This window comes from Amblyomma mixtum, chromosome 2 (genome assembly GCF_055824585.1).
Source record: "Amblyomma mixtum isolate Tamu chromosome 2, ASM5582458v1, whole genome shotgun sequence".
In the NCBI taxonomy this organism is placed as follows: Eukaryota; Metazoa; Arthropoda; class Arachnida; order Ixodida; family Ixodidae; genus Amblyomma; species Amblyomma mixtum.
This window is the reverse complement of record NC_143013.1, coordinates 203,733,588-203,752,468: the sequence shown is the minus strand read 5'-3', so window position 1 is coordinate 203,752,468 and position 18,881 is coordinate 203,733,588. Positions and strand designations below refer to the sequence as shown.

Here is an 18,881-nt window from a genome sequence, read left to right as displayed (position 1 = left end):
AAGTAGGCTTCCATTTTGCCCCGAGCGCAGAAACTTGTTTGAGCCCCAAAGGGAGGTAAGCATGTAATAAAAACACAAGCGGCTGTTCAACTATGTTCCAGGAGTGAGGGACGAACTAGCGCGGGTGTTTTGAAACTATAATTGGCGTGTAGCCAATATTTCGTTCACCAAGATTCGAAAGAAGTGATAAACATGATGGATCGCTTGCCCGACAGCATATACCCAGGAGACAGAAATACCATGCGCTCACTACAACGATGTTATCATCGGCGAGACAGCGAACAATCAGCGAACGCAACTGATTAACAGTCTGGAATACACAATGAAAACATCAAATGAGACAACGCCACCACCATGTTTGAGAAAACGCATCATCAAGATTGCTAACAGTCATTTATAATTTAGGCAACCACTAACACTATCAATAGGACCAACGGAAAATTTCCGGCAACCTACTTACGCTCACTACGTCACGTACTAGGTACTTGAAGCAGGACAGAACCTTTGCCACCTCAGAAAACAAGGAACCCGCACGGGTTGCAAAACGTCTGGAATTTCACCTTGACATGTCACTTACTATCAACTTCATAAATTTGCAGATGAAAGCTTCACACAGACGACGATGCCGCCGCGGACAGTTTTCGCTTCATGACACTCCTAATATTATCACAGTAAAACCGTGTGCATTTGGTGTGTCTTTGTGGCGTATTCTGGTGTATTCTTCCTATCGCATTTAAAACACTAGTCATGCTGTCCCTTTCAAGTGATTCCTACACAATTGTATACTAGCTGTCGCAGACTGAACATGAACGTTCGAGCGCATGACTCTCACAGACATTGTCACAGCTGAGCGCTGGCTGATAGAACAGAGACTATTTTAGGGTGGCAGCAGACCACCAGCTATGATCAGCCGCCGCAAGCACTCCGTGCAGCCTGGTATCGGAACCAGCGGCCACCGCTAGTCGGCACTAATGTCAGTCCAAGCCTCACGCTCTAGCATTCTTGTTAAATCTACGGCTGGCTGTTCATTACGAACTCATAGCTTTTTTTCTTATAAGGTACTTTAGCTAGCACTAATTTCTTTGTCTCAAGGGAATTGCGTCTATCTCGTCTGGAAAATACGGCCGTTGTTCATGCCAACTAGCAAATACAGCAAAAAATATTTCTCAAAACAGTGACCTCCCTGCTAGGTCTTGCACCATTTTCTTGCTGACAGAATTTTTCAACTTTTATTATTTCTACTTTTACAGCTGCTGAGAGATTTTGTCAAAGTTTAGTATTTTTAATTTTATATCTGGATTCTTTTCGTTATGTGCGTCTCGAAATAAAAATTTATTCAACGATCCCTACTGAGTAGATTTTATGAATTAGGGCGTTTTAATATTACATTTCAACTATTTTTAGTGTAAGAAATTTGTATGTGTCTGTAGAATGAATTACTGACGTTTTCTGTTGGAACATGATTTCTTGAGGCCCGTGTAGTACGCTATTTAGGTTGAAAAGTAAATTTTTTTCAGTTGAGATGATAAATGGCGCCTGAAAGGTCAGTGCATGCTCATCTCCCTCTTCGAGCTTGAACGCAATGCAGACACTTAAGCTTCATCTGCCGTTGAATCTAGGAGACTTTCGTAGCTGTTGCCAGAAGGCCCTCGCGAAGCGAATCTTATACAACCCGCTTTTGGTATCATACGAAGGACGGCGTAGTGTTACCGGCTTTCATTTGGTAAACACACACATTGTATCATTTAAATATCAGGTCGCCTTTGTGCGCCTTATGCGTATAACCTGGCTAGCTGCTCGCTTGGTTCACGTGCCACAAGGACGGCAGGAGAGGAACGCCAGATGCGCGATATTCGAGGCCACCGAAGAAAACAGGAAAGGCGGCTGGTCAAGGCTGCGCCAGTCGATGAAAGGCTGTTAGAAAGCAATACGAGAACACCGTACAAAGAAGTAAAGGCTCTAGTCAAAACAAGAAGCAGAGGAGCGCTTGGAAGAGCAAAGTGCGCAGCACACAACCCACGCGTTATTCAACAAAAAAAAGAAGAAAGAACACAACAATGAGAGGAGAGCAAATGGCTATCCGTCTCGCCGAGCACGGCAGTACGTCGCTCATCGAGTGGGCGCCATTGTTGCTCGTGGCAGATGGCGGGCGGTCGGTGCGGCCCACCCTCGGCGGGCGAAAACGCGGAGTGCACTTGTGATGTGTCTGCAGGCTCGCAGAAGAGCGCGCCCTCGAAGTTGTCAGAGCAGTTTGGGAGCAAGGTCTCCGGAAACGCCGGAATCGGCGTTACCTTACTTCGGTGGGCTCCTATATGGCTGTCCGCTTCGCTGCTGTAGATATCAAGCGTGGGCCCACTTTTGTTTCAGGCGATCTTGCCCGTCACAGGCTGTGCCACGTTCTGAATATAAGTCGCAGGGCGGCGTCATCATCCACATTTTGCTCTCAGGCTCCGCGAGATTGAAAATTGATTGAGATTGATTCGCTTTAAGCTACTTCTTGAAATCTTTTTTTTTAATTACTTCAGACACCTCCCTTTACATATCTCAGGTTCTGCAAACAAGTATTCCACTGCCCTACATCATACTCCAGAAATAAAATTTTAATGATCTCGCGAACTTCTTCGCCTGTTCCGATGCTGAAGACGTGGCAGGAAATGTATAACGGCCTCGGACCCTCACCACTTGCTGTCGCAGTGCGCCCGCTGTCAGGTCGGATTTGGTGAGGTGACTAGAGATGGCACAATTCCAATAACGCCGCCGCGGTGGCTCAGTGGCTACGGTGCTCGGCTGCTGACCCGAAAGACGCGGGTTCGATCCCGGCCGCGGCGGTTGAATTTCTTTGGAGGAGAAATTCTAGAGGTCCGTGTACTGTGCGATGTCAGTGCACGTTAAAGAACCCTCGGTGGCCAAAATTTCCGGAGCCCTCGACTACGGCGTCTCTCATAGCCTTAGTCGCTTTGGGGCGTTAAACCCCATAAACCAACCAACCATCTTCTGCAGTGTGCCACTTTGTGGTCGAGATCACACTGATCAGATTCATTTGGGCCAGCAGGAGATTATTGGACGTTGGCGTTTACGTTACGAGGCGTTTACAATTCTCCATATATCGTCCATGCAACTGTCACTGAAAAAAATCCAAATACTAGCGTGCAGTCAGATGCAAATATGCACCTTCCAATTTCTAGAGCACGGCCGTGGCCGTAAGAAGTACTAGAGTGGATAAAGGCCACAACGTCTTCCTCGCCTTCAGTAAGGAAATATCTGCGGTCATTTTTTTTTTTGGTTCGAAGTGCAAGTAGTTCACTCGTACGCTACATCGGGTTCCTGACTCAACGTCTGCACTTCACGACAAGCTAAGCGAGTACGTCGGCGCCATTGGGTTTTACGGGCAAGGAAAAACAGGGGACGAGATGGGGATCCGTCTATAATCGGCATTCAGCATTCAAGGAAAAGAAAAAACTGAGAAACAGATAGAAGGGCACGCGAAATTCCTACCGGGATTAAAGAAATAACGAACAAGCGGAGAGAAAAAAAAAGCGAGTCAAATAGTTATTCAAGGAGATCGTCGCAGATGGAATCGCGACGAAGCAGGGACAAAAGCGCCCCTGACGACAATCGCTACCGGGAAGGTTGCTCGGAGGACGGGTGTCTTGCTCGACGCGGCATGGGACTACGGAAACCGGCCTCCTTCTTGGAGCGACGAGAAGATCGAAGCAGGGAAGGGGGGTGGGGTAACAAAACTAAGGGTTGCGATAAAAACTTGGTCGCTCCTTCTCTTTCTTCGCCGCCACGTCGTACTCGTCGTCGTCATCTCAATGTGGGGCATCACGATAGTCGGCCGCTCCGCGTTCCACGTAGTCTCCCTGTTCCGCTTTGTGAGCTGCCTGGGCGACGATAGCGAACTGAGAGCCTCTTCGAATCGAGGCGCGTTTTCTGGATTCAGCTGCGCTGTCTGTATAAACGGAGGGGCAAGGACGTTTCGCGCGATGGAGGTACACCTCCGCCTTGAAGGGGTTCTTGTTATCTACCGGAGATTAGCGCCGGTACCCGTGCGAGTGTAAAGATAGAAACGAACGCGTTGCGCCTTCTACCGGCAGTAATGCGTTTCCTTTTGCCAGAAAACGTGGCGGTGCTATTTCGTCCTACCGCAACTGGCACCATTACACGTGATAGATAATTAATGAACGGGTCTTGCGACGCAGTTGAAAATAAAAAAATAAAAAGCGATTCTATTTCTACAATATCATAGCAGACACTTGCAAATCACTTCCGCTTGAAACGGTTTCGTTTACTTACGACTGAGGCGCGCGTTTAGGCGAAAGCCTGTTTTCCTTGTGTCCTTGCTGTGCGTTTATGCATTATGAGCGGAATCGAGTGCAGTGGACGGTTTAGCGCCACTTCTGCTTGTTTCCTATATGAGCATATTTTTTTAAATCTAGAGCCTGATAATGCCCGCTTTAAGGTATAATTTAATTCTAAGAGCACCTTCAGCTTTGGCAGGCACCTAAAAGTAGGGCATTGATTGTCCTTAAGAACTACATGTTCGAACCATGCGACATTTTTTTTTACTTCATTTAGTGGTGTAGCAACTGTAGGTATTGCGCAAATATGCATTGCGTCTGTTCATTTCGTTAATCTTGGCTGGTGTTAAGTTGTTAGTGACTGCGACATTGCAACTAGCGTGGAAAGCACAAGGACAGCGACAAAAGGAACCGACGGGACAGCACGCTAGACTTCAACTGACGTTTTAATGCACACATAACAGATTTTTACACTTCTATTCAGCGCATGCTCAGGAGACTGTTAAGTTGAACCGTGAAAGCTTTTATGCCAAACATATGAAGGCGACCTGACATAGCGATAAAACAACCTGTGTATTAAACAGCCCTAATGACCGGTGTTGTAGGTGGACCACGGTTATTATAAGTGGCGGTCGTGAAAAGAGAATTGTTTTTGTTTATCAGGCTTTCAAGCTATCAATGTAAATTCTATTTACATCGGCACGCCGATGACGCACGTCGCTAAAGACGACAAACGCATACAATTTCTTGCAGCTCCACGGCTATTTGCAGCCCTTTCGCAGCTCTTTCTGCCTAACTTGTTTGTGAGCAGACAAAAAAATGAACCGGTGCCATGTGCTCCGCCTGCGTTCACGCGCACACTGCAAATAGGTTTACAACCCGGGTCTGCTGTACAGACCTATTAACAGCTGCCTTTCTCTGCAAAACCAGTAAGTGGTCAACTTGCGCCTCATACTCGCTTTGCGTGCTCTTATGCTTATACTGCACACAAACGCCTAAGGATTTGCATAACCCACGTTGCGCACGAGTCAAAGACGAAAACTTTTCGTGAATTAAGCGCCATGATGTAGCCTGCGTGATTTTGGGGAAGCCGCGAAGGTTGTGTAAATGATTATCGCATTATGCTTGCAAAGCTAATAAGCAACAAACGCGGTACCACGTACTATCAGCGCCAAAAGTCTGCAAGGCACGCAAAATTCATATAGGCGCATAGGACCAATGTCTGCCAAAGGCAACTTGATTAGACTACCACACATTAGGGGGAATTATTCTGGCTTTAACCTCCACATGTGTGGCCGTGACCTACTTAATAATAAGAGAGATATCGCCTTTAATTCCCGCTCAGGTGTCCTGTAGACTTCACCCCTATAGTACACCAATAGACAAGCTTTCGTGGTACTGCGTTCGTGGCGCATAAACCTATACAACTCTGCTGGCGTGTAAAGGAGTCACAGCCTGTCCCAGTTATTTGATCAAGACGTGCGTTCACACGCTGTACATGTCACGACGAAGTGAGCGCGAACAACAACACTGACGTTGAGCGCGAAGGAGCAACATTGCCATATCTGTCTGACTGCTTATACTCGTTCTTTCTTGCAATGTGTGCAGCGTATCATAGCAAGTAAAATGTGTTCAGTTTGCTTCGGTATTTCACGCAGTACCTTCAAAATTCGAGCTCGCGAAATCGCAAACAATTGTTTTGCACTTGGTTCACGGCTGTTCCGGGTGCCTACGGATAAATACGGGCTAAACTTGCACTTAGAAAAGGTCGCGACACCACTTAATGCTACGAGGTCTGTTAGAAAGGTATTGGTTTGGTTTGGTTTGGTTTGTTGTGTTTTATCGTCCCGAAGCAACTCAGGCTATGAGGGACGCCGTAGTGAAGGGCTCCGGAAATTTCGACCACCTGGGGTTCTTTAACGTGCACTGACATCGCACAGCCCGCGGGCCTCGAGAATTTCGCCTTCATCGAAATTCAGCCGCCGCGGCCGGGATCGAACCCGCGACTTTCGGGCCAGCAGCCGAGCGCCGTAACCACTGAGCCACCGCGGCGGTGTGTTAGAAAGGTATCACTTTATTTTTTTTTTTTTGCGAGCACATGGATATGAAACAGGCGCGCTTGTATCAGCCGACCATGAACCTTCGCGCGCGTGCGCGAATTTTTTCCCGCCTGCCGATAGCGTCAGTCGCTGGGACGCAGCGTTTTAGTGAGGTCGTGCGCAGTGCTCTCGTCGGTTCTTTATTGCAAGGAAAATGGCGGAGCGACTGGAGCAGGGCTACTGCACCAAATTTTGCCAGAAACTGGGTGACAGTCAAGTGGAAACCATTCGGAAAATTCAGACGGCTTTCGGTGACGATGCTATGAGCAACACACAGATTAAGCAGCGGCACAACCAGTTTAAAGACGTCCGCACATCGGTTGAGAGCGAGCCACGCTCCGGTCGGCCGTCAACATGCCGAAATGACCAGGTCATTGCCGAAGTGAACGCTGTGGTGATGCGAGACCGTCGTGTGAATATCCGAGAAAGTGGGGAAGTGGTGGGCATCAGCACTTTTTCAGCATATTCCATTGTCACCAATGATTTTGCCATAAAGAGAGTTGCGGTGAAGTTCGTGCCGAAGCTGTTCACCGTGGAGCAAAAGCAACTTTGTGTTGAAGACTCAGAGGACATGCTGGATTCCGTAAACAGTAACCTCAACTTCATGAACACCATAATCACTGGTTACAAGTCTTGGGTGTACGCGTACGACCCGGAAACCAAATCCCAGTCGTCAAAGGGGAAGCATTCCACGTCACCAAGACCAGGTGCGCAGCAACGTGAAAGTGATGCTGACTGCTTTCTTTGGCTCCCGCGGTGTGGTACACCACGAGTGCGCACCGCAGGGTCAAACAGTCCCCAAAGAGTATTACAGGGATGTCCTCTGCCGACTACGTTATGTTGTGCGGCGCAAGAGACTGGAATTGGGGTCAACAAAAAATTGGCGCATCCATCACGACAATGCTCCAGCACATTCCTCGCACTTGATTCAGACTTTTTTGGCGAAACACCGGACTCCTGTAGTTCAAAAGGTTCCTTACTCTCCTGATATGGCCCCCTGCGACTTCTTGCTGTTTCCCAAACTCAAGAGGACAGTGAAAGGAGTGCGATTTCAGACAAGAGAGGACATTATGGCTGTAACGACAGCTGAGCAAAACTGCATTCCGAAGAAGGCCTCTTCGGAATGCTTCCAAAAATGGCAGCACCGCTGGGAGAAGTGTGTGGAGTCCCAAAGCGACTACTTTGAAAGTGATTAGGCTTCTAACGCTCCAGTTCTGCCATTTTTTTTCCGCCAAAGGTCGCATACTTTCTAACAGACCTCGTATGTGCTGCGTCAGTGCACGCGAAAAAAACTAGGGACACACTACGGGGACGAAAATGTTCAAATTATGTTTTATTTGTCATTCGCTGTCAGAGACCGCAGCGATGGCCTTGTGGTCAGAGCACCCTCCTGGCATGCGGGAGGGTCTGGGTTCGACTCCCAGAGCCGCCGGGTGCCCACCAGTTTTAAAGCGTACAAGCATCCCTCTGGCCTTGTGCTCGGCCTTAATGAAGGAAAATGCTTAAGAAAAAGAAAGGCTCCTGTAACAATGTGTTCACTACGGTCTGTGGTTGTCAGACCTGAGGGTATTCTCCTAAGAAATTCACAGGGACACCTAATTACATTATGTGCTGGCAATACAATCACATCAGAAGCTCTTCATGCCTTTAACGCGAGTAACATCATTTCCAATCTGATCAAGTCTCGACTCTTCAGCCAATAAGAATTAACCGCTCTCTTGACGTCACTTCATTCCAGCAAATGGTAATTATCACGTCTGGTGAAGAAACTTTCCTCCACCCAACAGGGCGAGATTTATGACCGACGGCTGATGTTTTTCGCCAATGCGGCGTTTAATGCTCTTGCATTAAAATGATCGAACGCATGCTAGCTGCTCTGCTTCTCGCTCACAATGCTCCGCGTACAATATTCCGCTAATACCCCTACCATCTAAACACGCAAAGATCAAATTTTGATGCTATGCCACTAACGAAACTTTCCCTGCCAACAATTGGAGCCAGCAAGCCACCTTTGATCACGTTTTATTATAGTTGCAGCGTTCCCTCGAACGCGACGATTGAGTCCTCAGCGCCCTCGCGGAACTAAGGCCGCCCAATCATAAATGAAACTGGGTCGTCATTGAGCTGAAATAGACCGCGCCGTTAAGATGCTCTACGCGCGCACCGGCGTGTGAGTGACGGGGACTAGACGGAGCGATAAGAACCTCTCGTATTGCCATGGTTTGTGAGTTCAGGACTCCTACGAAATATACGACCACTCGCTGCGATGAAAGAGAGTCGTAAACACGCCATCAATAAAGACCCTCCACGTAATTAAGCCACTATAGGACACTCGTAATCACTACTCACCGGCCACGCTCAAAGTGGGTCACTTGGCTCTCGTGGGAAGACAGTTTGTTGGCAATACCTTGAGAAAAGCTTTATTTCGGAAGAGTAGCGCACGTTAAGCCTAAGTGGGAATGAGAGCAACCATTAAAGGGAGCCTTGAAAATATGTGCGCGCTCAATTCTTCTCGACAGTCGTCACTGCACTGGCGTCCTTGCTGCGTAGTGAATGGTAACGTTAATTTGGTCCGGTCATTTAACTCATTAGGCAAGAGCCGAGTATGGACACAAGATTAATGTGAAAGTACGTTGCTATCTACTAGTGAGAGCTGCAGTGCTCATAAATGCGGTGCCAGAAGATTTTGGGGCGTGATTTCATTGGCGTACTCTTTCAGTACACTCCATGACGCTAACCACCAGCTAGGTTTTCCACGTAAGGTGTAGCAGGAAAGCTATAAGAGGAGTTTGTTAACACAGTTTTAGAGGGCACAACGTCTCCGACGGCTCTACTCTGTTGCACCGCACATAGGCGTGTCACAAAGACTCATTCAGGTTCCTGGACTTCCCACTGATCCTCAGTAAGAAAAAAGGCGGCTCCATCACGTTTTGCCCCGACTACAGAAGGCTGAAAAGTATTATGAAGAAATGACCTAGTTGGTAATTCATGACAGCTAAAGCTCTAACACCGCGCAACTTTAAGACAAGGGAGAAGAAAAGACGGGATGCACAGCGCTGTCAGCCTGTGGTGTCCCGTCTTTTCTTGATCCCTGGCTTAAAGTTGCTCAGTGTTACAGCTTTAGCTGTCATGAATTACCAACTAGCTCCATCAACCACCCTTGTACGACATTAATGTCGTTAACCGCTCAGGCTGCTGGCATTCCGTTGCTGACGCGCTTTCCCGTTCACCTATTCCGAATGACCCGCCTCAACCATGCATCGCCGCTTACGATTCGTCGCCTCTTGACATCTCGGTCATGCCGTCCAAACAGTGAGAAGACCCACGTATTAACTTCGTCAAGGGCGTAGCCAGGAGGGGGGGTCGATGTCGGTGTCAGAACACTCCGCGAAATTCCCGCATATCCCCCTGGCCCCCCTCGTTTTTGCCTTTTTTTTTTGGCCATTCTATCTACACACCACATCAATATATTGAAATGTAAAAATGAAAAATAAGAATAGCGTCGGTTTATTCTCTAGAAGATTGATGTAAGGACGTTGACGCGGCTCCATCATAGGAAGCGGAAGTTCTTGCACAAAAGAGTCTTTCTTCTTCGCCATCGCACGACGTATGGCACTTCATTTACTTATAGGCACAGTTCACGCAATTAAGCATGCCTTTTCACGACCACCTACTTTTTAATCCTTTGCATTGTCCTGAAATGATCACAAACTATCACGAAAATAAAAAGTGTTTTTATTTTTAAAGCGAATTTGTGGCCGGGCGCAGTTTCATATGAATGGGATAGAAGTTTCGATAAATGCCATTCGTTCGCAGTTTTTGACCGTTGTAGATCAGAAGCTTCAGCGTTGTTGTATATAAAATATTGCAAAAGCCGCGGTTTCTCGTTCGAGTGTTTATTGTGAAAAAATAAGTGTTCGATACGAATCGAGTGCTCGGAGTCCTGCATGAACTCGTATTTTGCAGATATATATAGTGAGCGAAATAACTACCCCTTCGACTTTATGCAAGGAGAAACATGACTATGTTAATTGTTTGGGCGCAGGTTCTTTCTTCTTTTTTTTTAACAGGCGGCGTATAACACCCCGTGAAAAATATTTCTGGCTACGCCACTGGTGTCCGTTAGCACTCTACTCCGTCGTTCCCGCCTTTCTGCCTTTCGAGCTCTCCAACGCCAAGCTCGCCACTTCGGCATTCGAAATAATCTGCTCTATCGTCGTGACTACATCCTTGAGTGGCCCAAAGATTCGTGGTTATTTCCCGGCATTCGCTCGGACATATGCATCGGTTTCCCAGCTGGCCACTGTGTGCTCATGCGTGTGTGTTGAAAACTTATGGGCGCTTGCGTCTCCGGTACTACTTCACAGGTGAACATTATTTGACTAAAGATATTTCGGATGCACGATACGTGACGCAGCTCGAATGAAACACGGACGTGACCACACTTCTCTATTGCGCATATGTCGCGTAATGCGCAACAAAAAAGGGAAATCTTACCCAAGATTTCTGTTTGGAGCATGAGGCTCTTGTCTTTGTCGCGTCTAGTCACTATGCGGCTGCACTGGAGCGCAAGTATTATTTACGAGACCAACTACTCGCTTTAAAATGTCTCCTTCTTTCCCGTACTTAACACAGATCGAGTGTCCTGCAGACAAATATGCTCATGTCTGTGGGCTGCACACCTCACGTATATTATATGTGCTTCTTTTTCGCCTTTTGTGAAAATCTAATGGAGATAGGTTATACATTTTGCAAGAAAGTATAGTAGGTCAGCCAATAATGAGATCCTACTTATCATTACCATGCTCCTGACACGAGCTACAGGGCAAATGCCTCAACCATATCTGTCCAGTTAACCAACTCGTTGTTCCAGCGGCGACCACCTCATCTTCGCAGACTTCTTAATCACATTCCACGCAACTAACTTTCTGTCGCCCCCTGCTAGTAACAGATCCTACTGGAGTGCTGGTTTGCATCCAGCTCTGGCGTCGAGCCACCGTAATCTTAAACGTGCTACAGGAAGAACGTGGAGACAAAATTTGATTTTAAGGAAGTTGGTGCAAAACAAATGCTCAGGTTCATTGGTACTACCTTCGTGTGTTACAGCTTTGACCGGGTCGCGTACGCTCCGAGAGGTCAGAAAGTTAGACGACTGTTGCGTGCACTGCGCCTCTCAAGGCCGTCCAAAAAACCGAACGGACGAGAGCCTCCCGCGTTCGAGGCAGAATAAAACACGGTGTGTTATGCGTGCCACCCGCCTCGCTGCCCTCCTCTCTGTCGAGCAATCTAGATCGCTCGCGTGCGTCGGGTCCTCGCGAGGCAGCTAAAGTCCCACGGTGTGCCGGGACGAGGGACACGCCTCGAGTTGCATACGCTGCCCAGGGCGCCGTGCGGCGATAACCTGGGGACACTAATGATGTCCCGGGTCGACCCGGAGAGTGCGACGCCTGAAGGACCGGGCTCTGTACTCGAACGGGGGCGTGGCTTGCACGGCGCGATGCAAACGCAAGATAAAATAACGCACGTTTCTCCCCCTGCGCTTATATTTTCAGTTCGTGTCGTTCCAACGTTTCCTTCCACACGCAAGGTGATAAATAAAGCGTTATGGCAAAAATGATGCAGTAAAGCAATGCTTAGGGATCGTAGGTACCCAATGAAGTGTCCTAGTGTTGTGGGATTCCATAATGACCGTTGTAATTGATGAGCTTATCGGGGACAGCACATCTGGAATTATAAATTCGGTGGTCGGTGACAGCGAAGTAAGTCACCTGGTATAGACCAAAAAACTAAGTCTAAAAGGCATGGTACAAAATTCGAGGAAAGCATTTCCTGGATGCAGGAAAGTGCACATTAGAAGAACTGTCGAAATAAAGTAAAAATGGACCAAATTCTGTGTATACTCGCCCTGCTTCTTACCTGTCCTGGAGCACTGGCGACCTATAAGCCGTGCCCTTTGAAGACTGATCTTCGACGCCAGGTACGGTCGTAGACAGTGATGATGCAATCTTCGAGCGTGCAATCGAAGCTATCTGCACGGCAAGCTGGAGTCTTCTGCGTAACACAAAGCAATCTTTTTCAAATGTAAGCGTTTGATACCATTACACGACCATTGTATGAGAAGTGTATAGTGCCGCAAAGCTTTCTGAGTTTTGTTTGTTCGTGCTCAAAATCGCGGACTTTGTTTCAGACTGGAAATAACGACTAGGGGCCACATTCTGTAAGATATATTTCATATTTCATTTCGTTCGGGCGTGACGTCAGTGTGACAAAAACAACAGCGCATAGGAAAGCGCACAGTTAATGAAAAACGACAGCCGGTTTGGATACGACGGCGCTAATAGCTAGCATCATGTCACCGTATCCAGTCGGGGTGACTCACACGGACCTCGCTGATCTTATTCTTTGCACAAACGACGACCAGTTCTTCTTTCCTGAGATTGGATTAGCGGCTAGAAAGATTGTCAGGTGTGTCATATAAGTCATCGTACTCCCTCATCCGTTGGTGTCGGAGCCGGTTGGCCTGATGTCGGCTTGACACACGTTTCTGCAAGTAGCGGAATCGTGAGCACGTTTTTGGCAAGAACACGGTGACGTTTTCTGTGGTTCCCCGCATTAATGGGCAAGCCGACTGAACGAAGAGGACCAAATAAACTGGAAAGGAAATGGGTTGCTGCAGAATACAACCCGAATTTATCTGGGATATCAGTAACTGTTCATAACTGGTTCGACATTGCTCACAATTGGTGTTGGCGCTTGCCGCGGCTCACCTCGGGAGTTCTTTGTCACCTATAAATTGAGCGTGGCCGAAAGCGCCGGTTTCTGCTACCAACGACATCCAAGCACGTTTGTTATTACCGCTGCCGCCGAGCTGTTCGCTTGTTTGTGGCCACAAATCAGCCAAATAAGAAATTTCTTTAAGTGCCGCATCGGTCTGCTGGTTCACTGCTCATGGCGCTCTCACCGTTACGTGACATGTGGTCGAAGAGCTACATTGAGAACCCACCGTGCTTCCGAAGGTGTAGCTTCCACCCAAATCATTGCCGCTCCTTCTCGAACAGACGTGAAAGTGGCCTACTTTCCACGGCTTACCTCACGAAGACTGGGATGAAATTATGCAGCAGGGGATCGGGTGGAAACGTTCAACAAATGGGATGCCCTGTTCAAACAGCGGCATGACATCCCTGCCCTTGATGGCGCAGCATGAACATGGATCGAGAACGAGAATTCCCCTCAAGCCTGAGAAGTATATAAGAAATAACTTGGAAACATTAGATAACGTCTTCCGCAAGGAAAGACCCAAACTGATGCTTGAGATGCGTATCCAGAACTCAGATAAAAGCTTCATTGCATATTACGACGAGATGCAGCACCTTTTTCAGCGCACAAACTGTGAAATTATTCGATAAAAGAAGGTCATCTCTGCGATTCTTGGTGTAAAAGAGCAGCTATTCGCAAGCCTGGCCAGGAGACCATCACAAACTGCTGCCGAATTCGTCGAATATCTCACTGTCGAGAGGACCCTTGAGAACCCTACCCGCCGGTGTATGCGGCCACTTAAGAGGCTGTTGTAAAGGCACTCAGACGACATATCTGCAATTGGGGAAAGCTTTTGGGTTGTTATTCGCGAGATTTTTTTGGGGCGATCTGCGGCACCTGCTAGCATCTGTCCAAAGGCCTTAGGTAACAACCCCTACAAACATAATCGATGAGGAAGTCCAGCATGCTCTTCGCTCCCCCTTATAGGCTACAGAATTGAAGCTCAGGTCGTGACTTACACGCTGTAGCACGCAGTCCTGTGTGCCGTCGAGACGTCCCATGCCTTCGCGTTCTGGGGCAGTGGTGCTAGACGACGCCCGCGAGAGCCCGCAGACCCAGCTGCAGATGACGCTTCAGCCCGAGGAAGGGACACTTGACGGACCCATTACAACCGTCCGTTTCCCTTTCACTGCGGTGGGGACGGCCACATACTCCGACCCTGCCAATACATGCGCATGGGCCTATGCGGTTTCTCCTGCGACACACCTCTACCGTGAACCGCACAGCGACCAAGTGAAGTTAAACGTCACGCCCATTACTCTCTCAGCCGATCGTAGATGTTTCCGTCACCTTCCTGCTTCGCATCCCCAACCCACACGTAAGCAATGGCTGCCCGAGGAATGTCACCTAGCTGGGTACTGGAAACTGAAAAAGTGCTTTTGGAGGTGAGGTTCGTTTGCGACGAAAAGATCCCCAAAGACGAAGAACCATCACCACACAGCATCCACTACGATCCTCTCAACCACGCTTCCACTAGATATCTCGGCGACTAGCCCCATACACGGTCAAAGTAACCGACAAAGTCGTGGCCCCACTCCTAGACAAACGTGCGATGGAAATACACGAAGCACCGACCTTTATGATATGTACAATCGACGTCTGCACGGTTACTGCCTTGATAGACACAGGAGCCGACCTTCGTGCCGTCAGAGAACCGTTCGCAGCTGGGCTGATGAAAGTGACGACCGCTTGCGACGGCCCGCAAATCTGCACCGCGAGAGGTCCGTCGGGAAGATGCACGGCTAGAACAAGTCCACATACGGAGCTACCCAGTGGCCCGCAGCAGTGTTCCCGCGAAGAAATCGCGGGCACGGACATCCTGACTGCACACCATGTGATCATCGACCTTTGAACCAAGCCAATCACGCTTTCAACATAGGAAGTGGCAGCTTCGAAGACAGCACTACAGAACTACGTTGACCTGAATGTACTTGAAGCAAATGTGGGTGCCCGACCACGGTCAAGCGTTATGGTCTCCGCTGGAGTCAACAATGCAAAGAACATCGAAGGCGCTATCAAGGGAAGGCGCAATTTCGCCTAGACCGCAATATCGGCATCAAAAGAGGCATCGACCGTTTTCGAGAATAAAGGAGCTAAGGTGATAATTATCAACTACAACGAAGGATATTGACGCCTCTACCAAACTGCAGCTGCCACGTTCGTGGAAGAAACAGTCGAGGTGAGCAATGTATTCATCTTGCCCGACCCGCAATCGGCAACGCCAGTAGCCCGAGCGCGAGAGTTTCCTTTCAGTATTATTCCAGGGGTGCCCAGGAACAGGGAGGATAAGTTTAAGGGCCTCCTAAGGCGTTAAGGGGACTGTTTGTTTTTCTTCTTTGTCTAAGTACCGGCAGGCATCGGTCAACAAGCACAGCATCGTAACCGACGAAGACGCATTACCTGCCCTGCAAAGCCTCTACCAAGCGTTAGCACCAGAATGTTAAGCTATCAAGAATCAAATCGAAGAAATACTGCCGGACGACGTCATCCAGCCGTGAAAGAGCCCATGGGTGTCATCTGTTGTTCTTGTGAAGAAAGATGGTCCCTTTGCGTTCCGCATGATTACCTCTTGCCTGATCAACATAACTATTAAAGATGTGCTGCCTCGCGCATAAATCGAGAACACCCTGCACTGATTTTGCAACACAGTGTGCTTTTCGTAGATGGATCTCAATAGCAGCCAATAGAAGATCGGACTAGACCAAGGAGGTCGACAGGAGAGCGCATTCATAATGCCCTAAGGCCTTTTTGAGTTTAACGACATGCCATTTGGACTTTGCTCTGTTCCTGGAATATTTTAGTGAGTCATGGGTACTTTGTTAGCAGGCTTTAAGGGAAACAATTGTCTGGCTTACTTAGACATTGTAGTCTTTACGACGAACTTTGAGGGACACGCACAGAGGCTGAAAGCAATTCTGGACACATTGAAGTCTTCCGTACTTAGCCTGCAGCCTTGAAAGGAACGCTTCGCCTTCAAGAGGCACTGTTTCACTGCCATACCAGCAGCACAGAGGGCTTATGCCCGAACCATTAGAAAACAAGCACCATCGTGCAGTTTCCGCAAACGACCGTCAAGAAAGCTGTGCGCAGGTTTCAAGGTTTGTGCGCATATTACCGACGATTTCTCAAGAACTTTTCACGCATCGGCGATTCTGACCATGCCCAGAAAAGTGGACTTGCCTTTTAAATGGAAAGCGCCGAAAGTGGAAGCTTTCACGAGACTTGGGGGTCGTTTACTGTTCCCTCCGGCTTGAGCACTTTGGGAAAAAATACGAGACTTAAATTCATACCGACGCAAGTTGCGTAGGCTAGGCATCGACCACGACCAGAAAAACAATTGGCTGGAAAAAAAATTTAGGGGCACTTTGACTGTCTCAAGTGCGTAGAGGCGAATGCGTGTTCTGAACCATTTTTACTGCCTGTTTGGCACTGGTAACATCACCACTAGAGGACGTAACATATAATTAATGACCAATTAATAAGTAATTAAAAATTACTAATTAATGAATTATTACTTATTAATGTCTAATACTAATTAGCTGCTACTTAATGACGCTTAGGCTTCGCCTTTAGGAGTGGAACGCGACAGCGTTTTGTAGCGCTGCCAGAGAGTCCACGGACCACCACCGCCCGTTCGGCGCGATGCCTTGCCCTTTGAACACGACGCTTTTTGAGGAAAGGGAATATCGCAGTAATTCTCTGTCATCTCGGTGGACACCTGAACAGCACCGTACAGGAAGGGAGGAAGTGGGAGTGAAAAAAGAAATAGGAAGAAAGAGAAAGAGGGGCCATAATGAAGAAAATAAAAATTGTATGTGAGGGAAGGAAATTACGCAGTAACTGTCTCACATATCTAGGCGGACACCCGTCATCCATTTGTAGAGGAAGTGAGGAAATGGGAATGAAAGGAGAAAGAGGGGCCGCAATGAAGAAAATGAAACGTGTGTTTGAGGAAAGGAAACTACGCAGTAACTGCCTTACATATCTACGTGGACACCCGTCAAAAGCGTGACACCTCTGCTGACAAGCTTCTACTGACGCCGTTCTGTCGACAACGATGACACATTAAATGTTTTCGCCTTAATATTCGCGTAGGCACTCCCTGTCAAAGGCCGAGGCTAGCTATTAGACGACCGAGAAGGAGTTCCTCGCCATGATATCCTGAACAACAACACGTCTTCCTGAAGAACAACTTTGTACCAGACAAGAGGGCTGTCCTTCTTGTTGTGCCTACAAATCTTAGAGAGGCAATTCTTCAGGCTTCACATAAAAAGCCGACAGCTGCCAATGTAAGGTTCACTAGCACACAGCCACCGAATCCAAAAAAAGTATTACTTGCCGTGGTTAGCCGCCGATGTCGAACGTTGCGTCCAAACTTGCCGTTTGTGTTTGCGTCAGCAGTCTGACGGGTCATCGAGCAGGCCCGCCTGACTATTGCACCTCACACCGCTAACGAACAATCTGTTTCAACAGATAAAAATGGATCTATTAAGCCCCTTCTCTACCTCAACATCAACATTATTTAACAAATGGATCACCACGAAGACCGACTACTTGACTCGCAACGACTTAGGAGAAGGCTTGCTGAGTGCTGCTGCGAAATCGAAAAATGTTTCATCCAGCCGATTCCTTCCAGCCACAGTGCCACAGAAGTTCTCATCACGTGTAGGGGAACAGCGTTTACCACCGAGCTTACCGAAGCCATCGTGAACAGCAGCCACTCAAGCCACCGGCGAACTGCATATACGCAGAAAAGCGTTGCACAGTGTCTCATCAAAACATAGAGGACAAGGTTTTCATGTATGTGGACGCTGAGCAGAAGTCATGGGACGACATTTTTCCCAACTTACTCTTCGCTCGCGGCACCGCCGTCCTGCAGACGACTTTGTCAACCCCATTCTAAGTCATACAATCGTGCGCACTTGTCTAGAGTGCCCTAGCGGCACATTCTCTTGTGCATTTATGAATATCGCCGCTGCCTGGCGGACCCGATAAAGCTTTTTGAGACATGAGGAGTTAAACACAATTAATGGGAATGTGCGTACACAATAAAGTCAGGTTCGTAGCCCTACATGACTCGTAAATGACGCAAGTGCATACTCCGGTGCGCCGCTGGAGCGTTATAGACAGCTGTGTGAATGACTGCACAAGAAAAGAAGGCCCCGACAACCTTCCAAGCAATGCCGCCGGATGTCACCGAACGGAATAGCCTTGACGTCGCCGCATACCTGCAACGCGCAGAAGTCTGATGACTTGTCCTGATACGCGCTAAAGACCACGAGAGCACCGACGCCCGACACTACGACGCCACGCAGAGTACAAATGAGGTGACCGCGTGTGGGTGTAGACGTCCATTCGCCACCGCAAACACAGTGGAAAACTTCTGCGCGCTACTTCTGTCCATGCTAGGTCCTTTGTCGAAATAGAGAATGTAGCTACGGCGCCACTGCCGACGGAGTGACAGCATCTGAGCGTGCCGCGCGCGCCCAGCAGTTGTGCATGTCGCGTGTATAAAGCCGTATTATACTTGCTAAAGGGCGCTTGGTGTATGCCTTCTTAGTCAAATTATTCAAATCTAATACAAATTACAGTGCAGGAGCTTCAAGACTGCATGCTAGTCCGAGTCCTCTAAAACTAAAAAAGAAAGCAGTCAAGAACTGTAACG

At 48.2% G+C, this 18,881-nt stretch overlaps 2 protein-coding genes across 2 annotated transcripts in view; one reads left to right on the top strand and one right to left on the bottom strand.

Annotated features, from left to right (window-relative positions):
- The window catches only part of LOC149362289 (uncharacterized), a 122,238-nt gene that overhangs the window by 76,985 nt on the left and 26,372 nt on the right, over nt 1–18,881 (bottom strand). The gene's annotated exons all lie outside the window — the stretch shown is intronic.
- Nucleotides 6,555–7,978, top strand: LOC149362290 (protein GVQW3-like). The gene is made up of 2 exons (XM_089567478.1): nt 6,555–7,107; nt 7,959–7,978. Exons 1-2 carry the CDS (start codon nt 6,555–6,557, stop codon nt 7,976–7,978), a joined length of 573 nt encoding a protein of 190 aa, XP_089423604.1.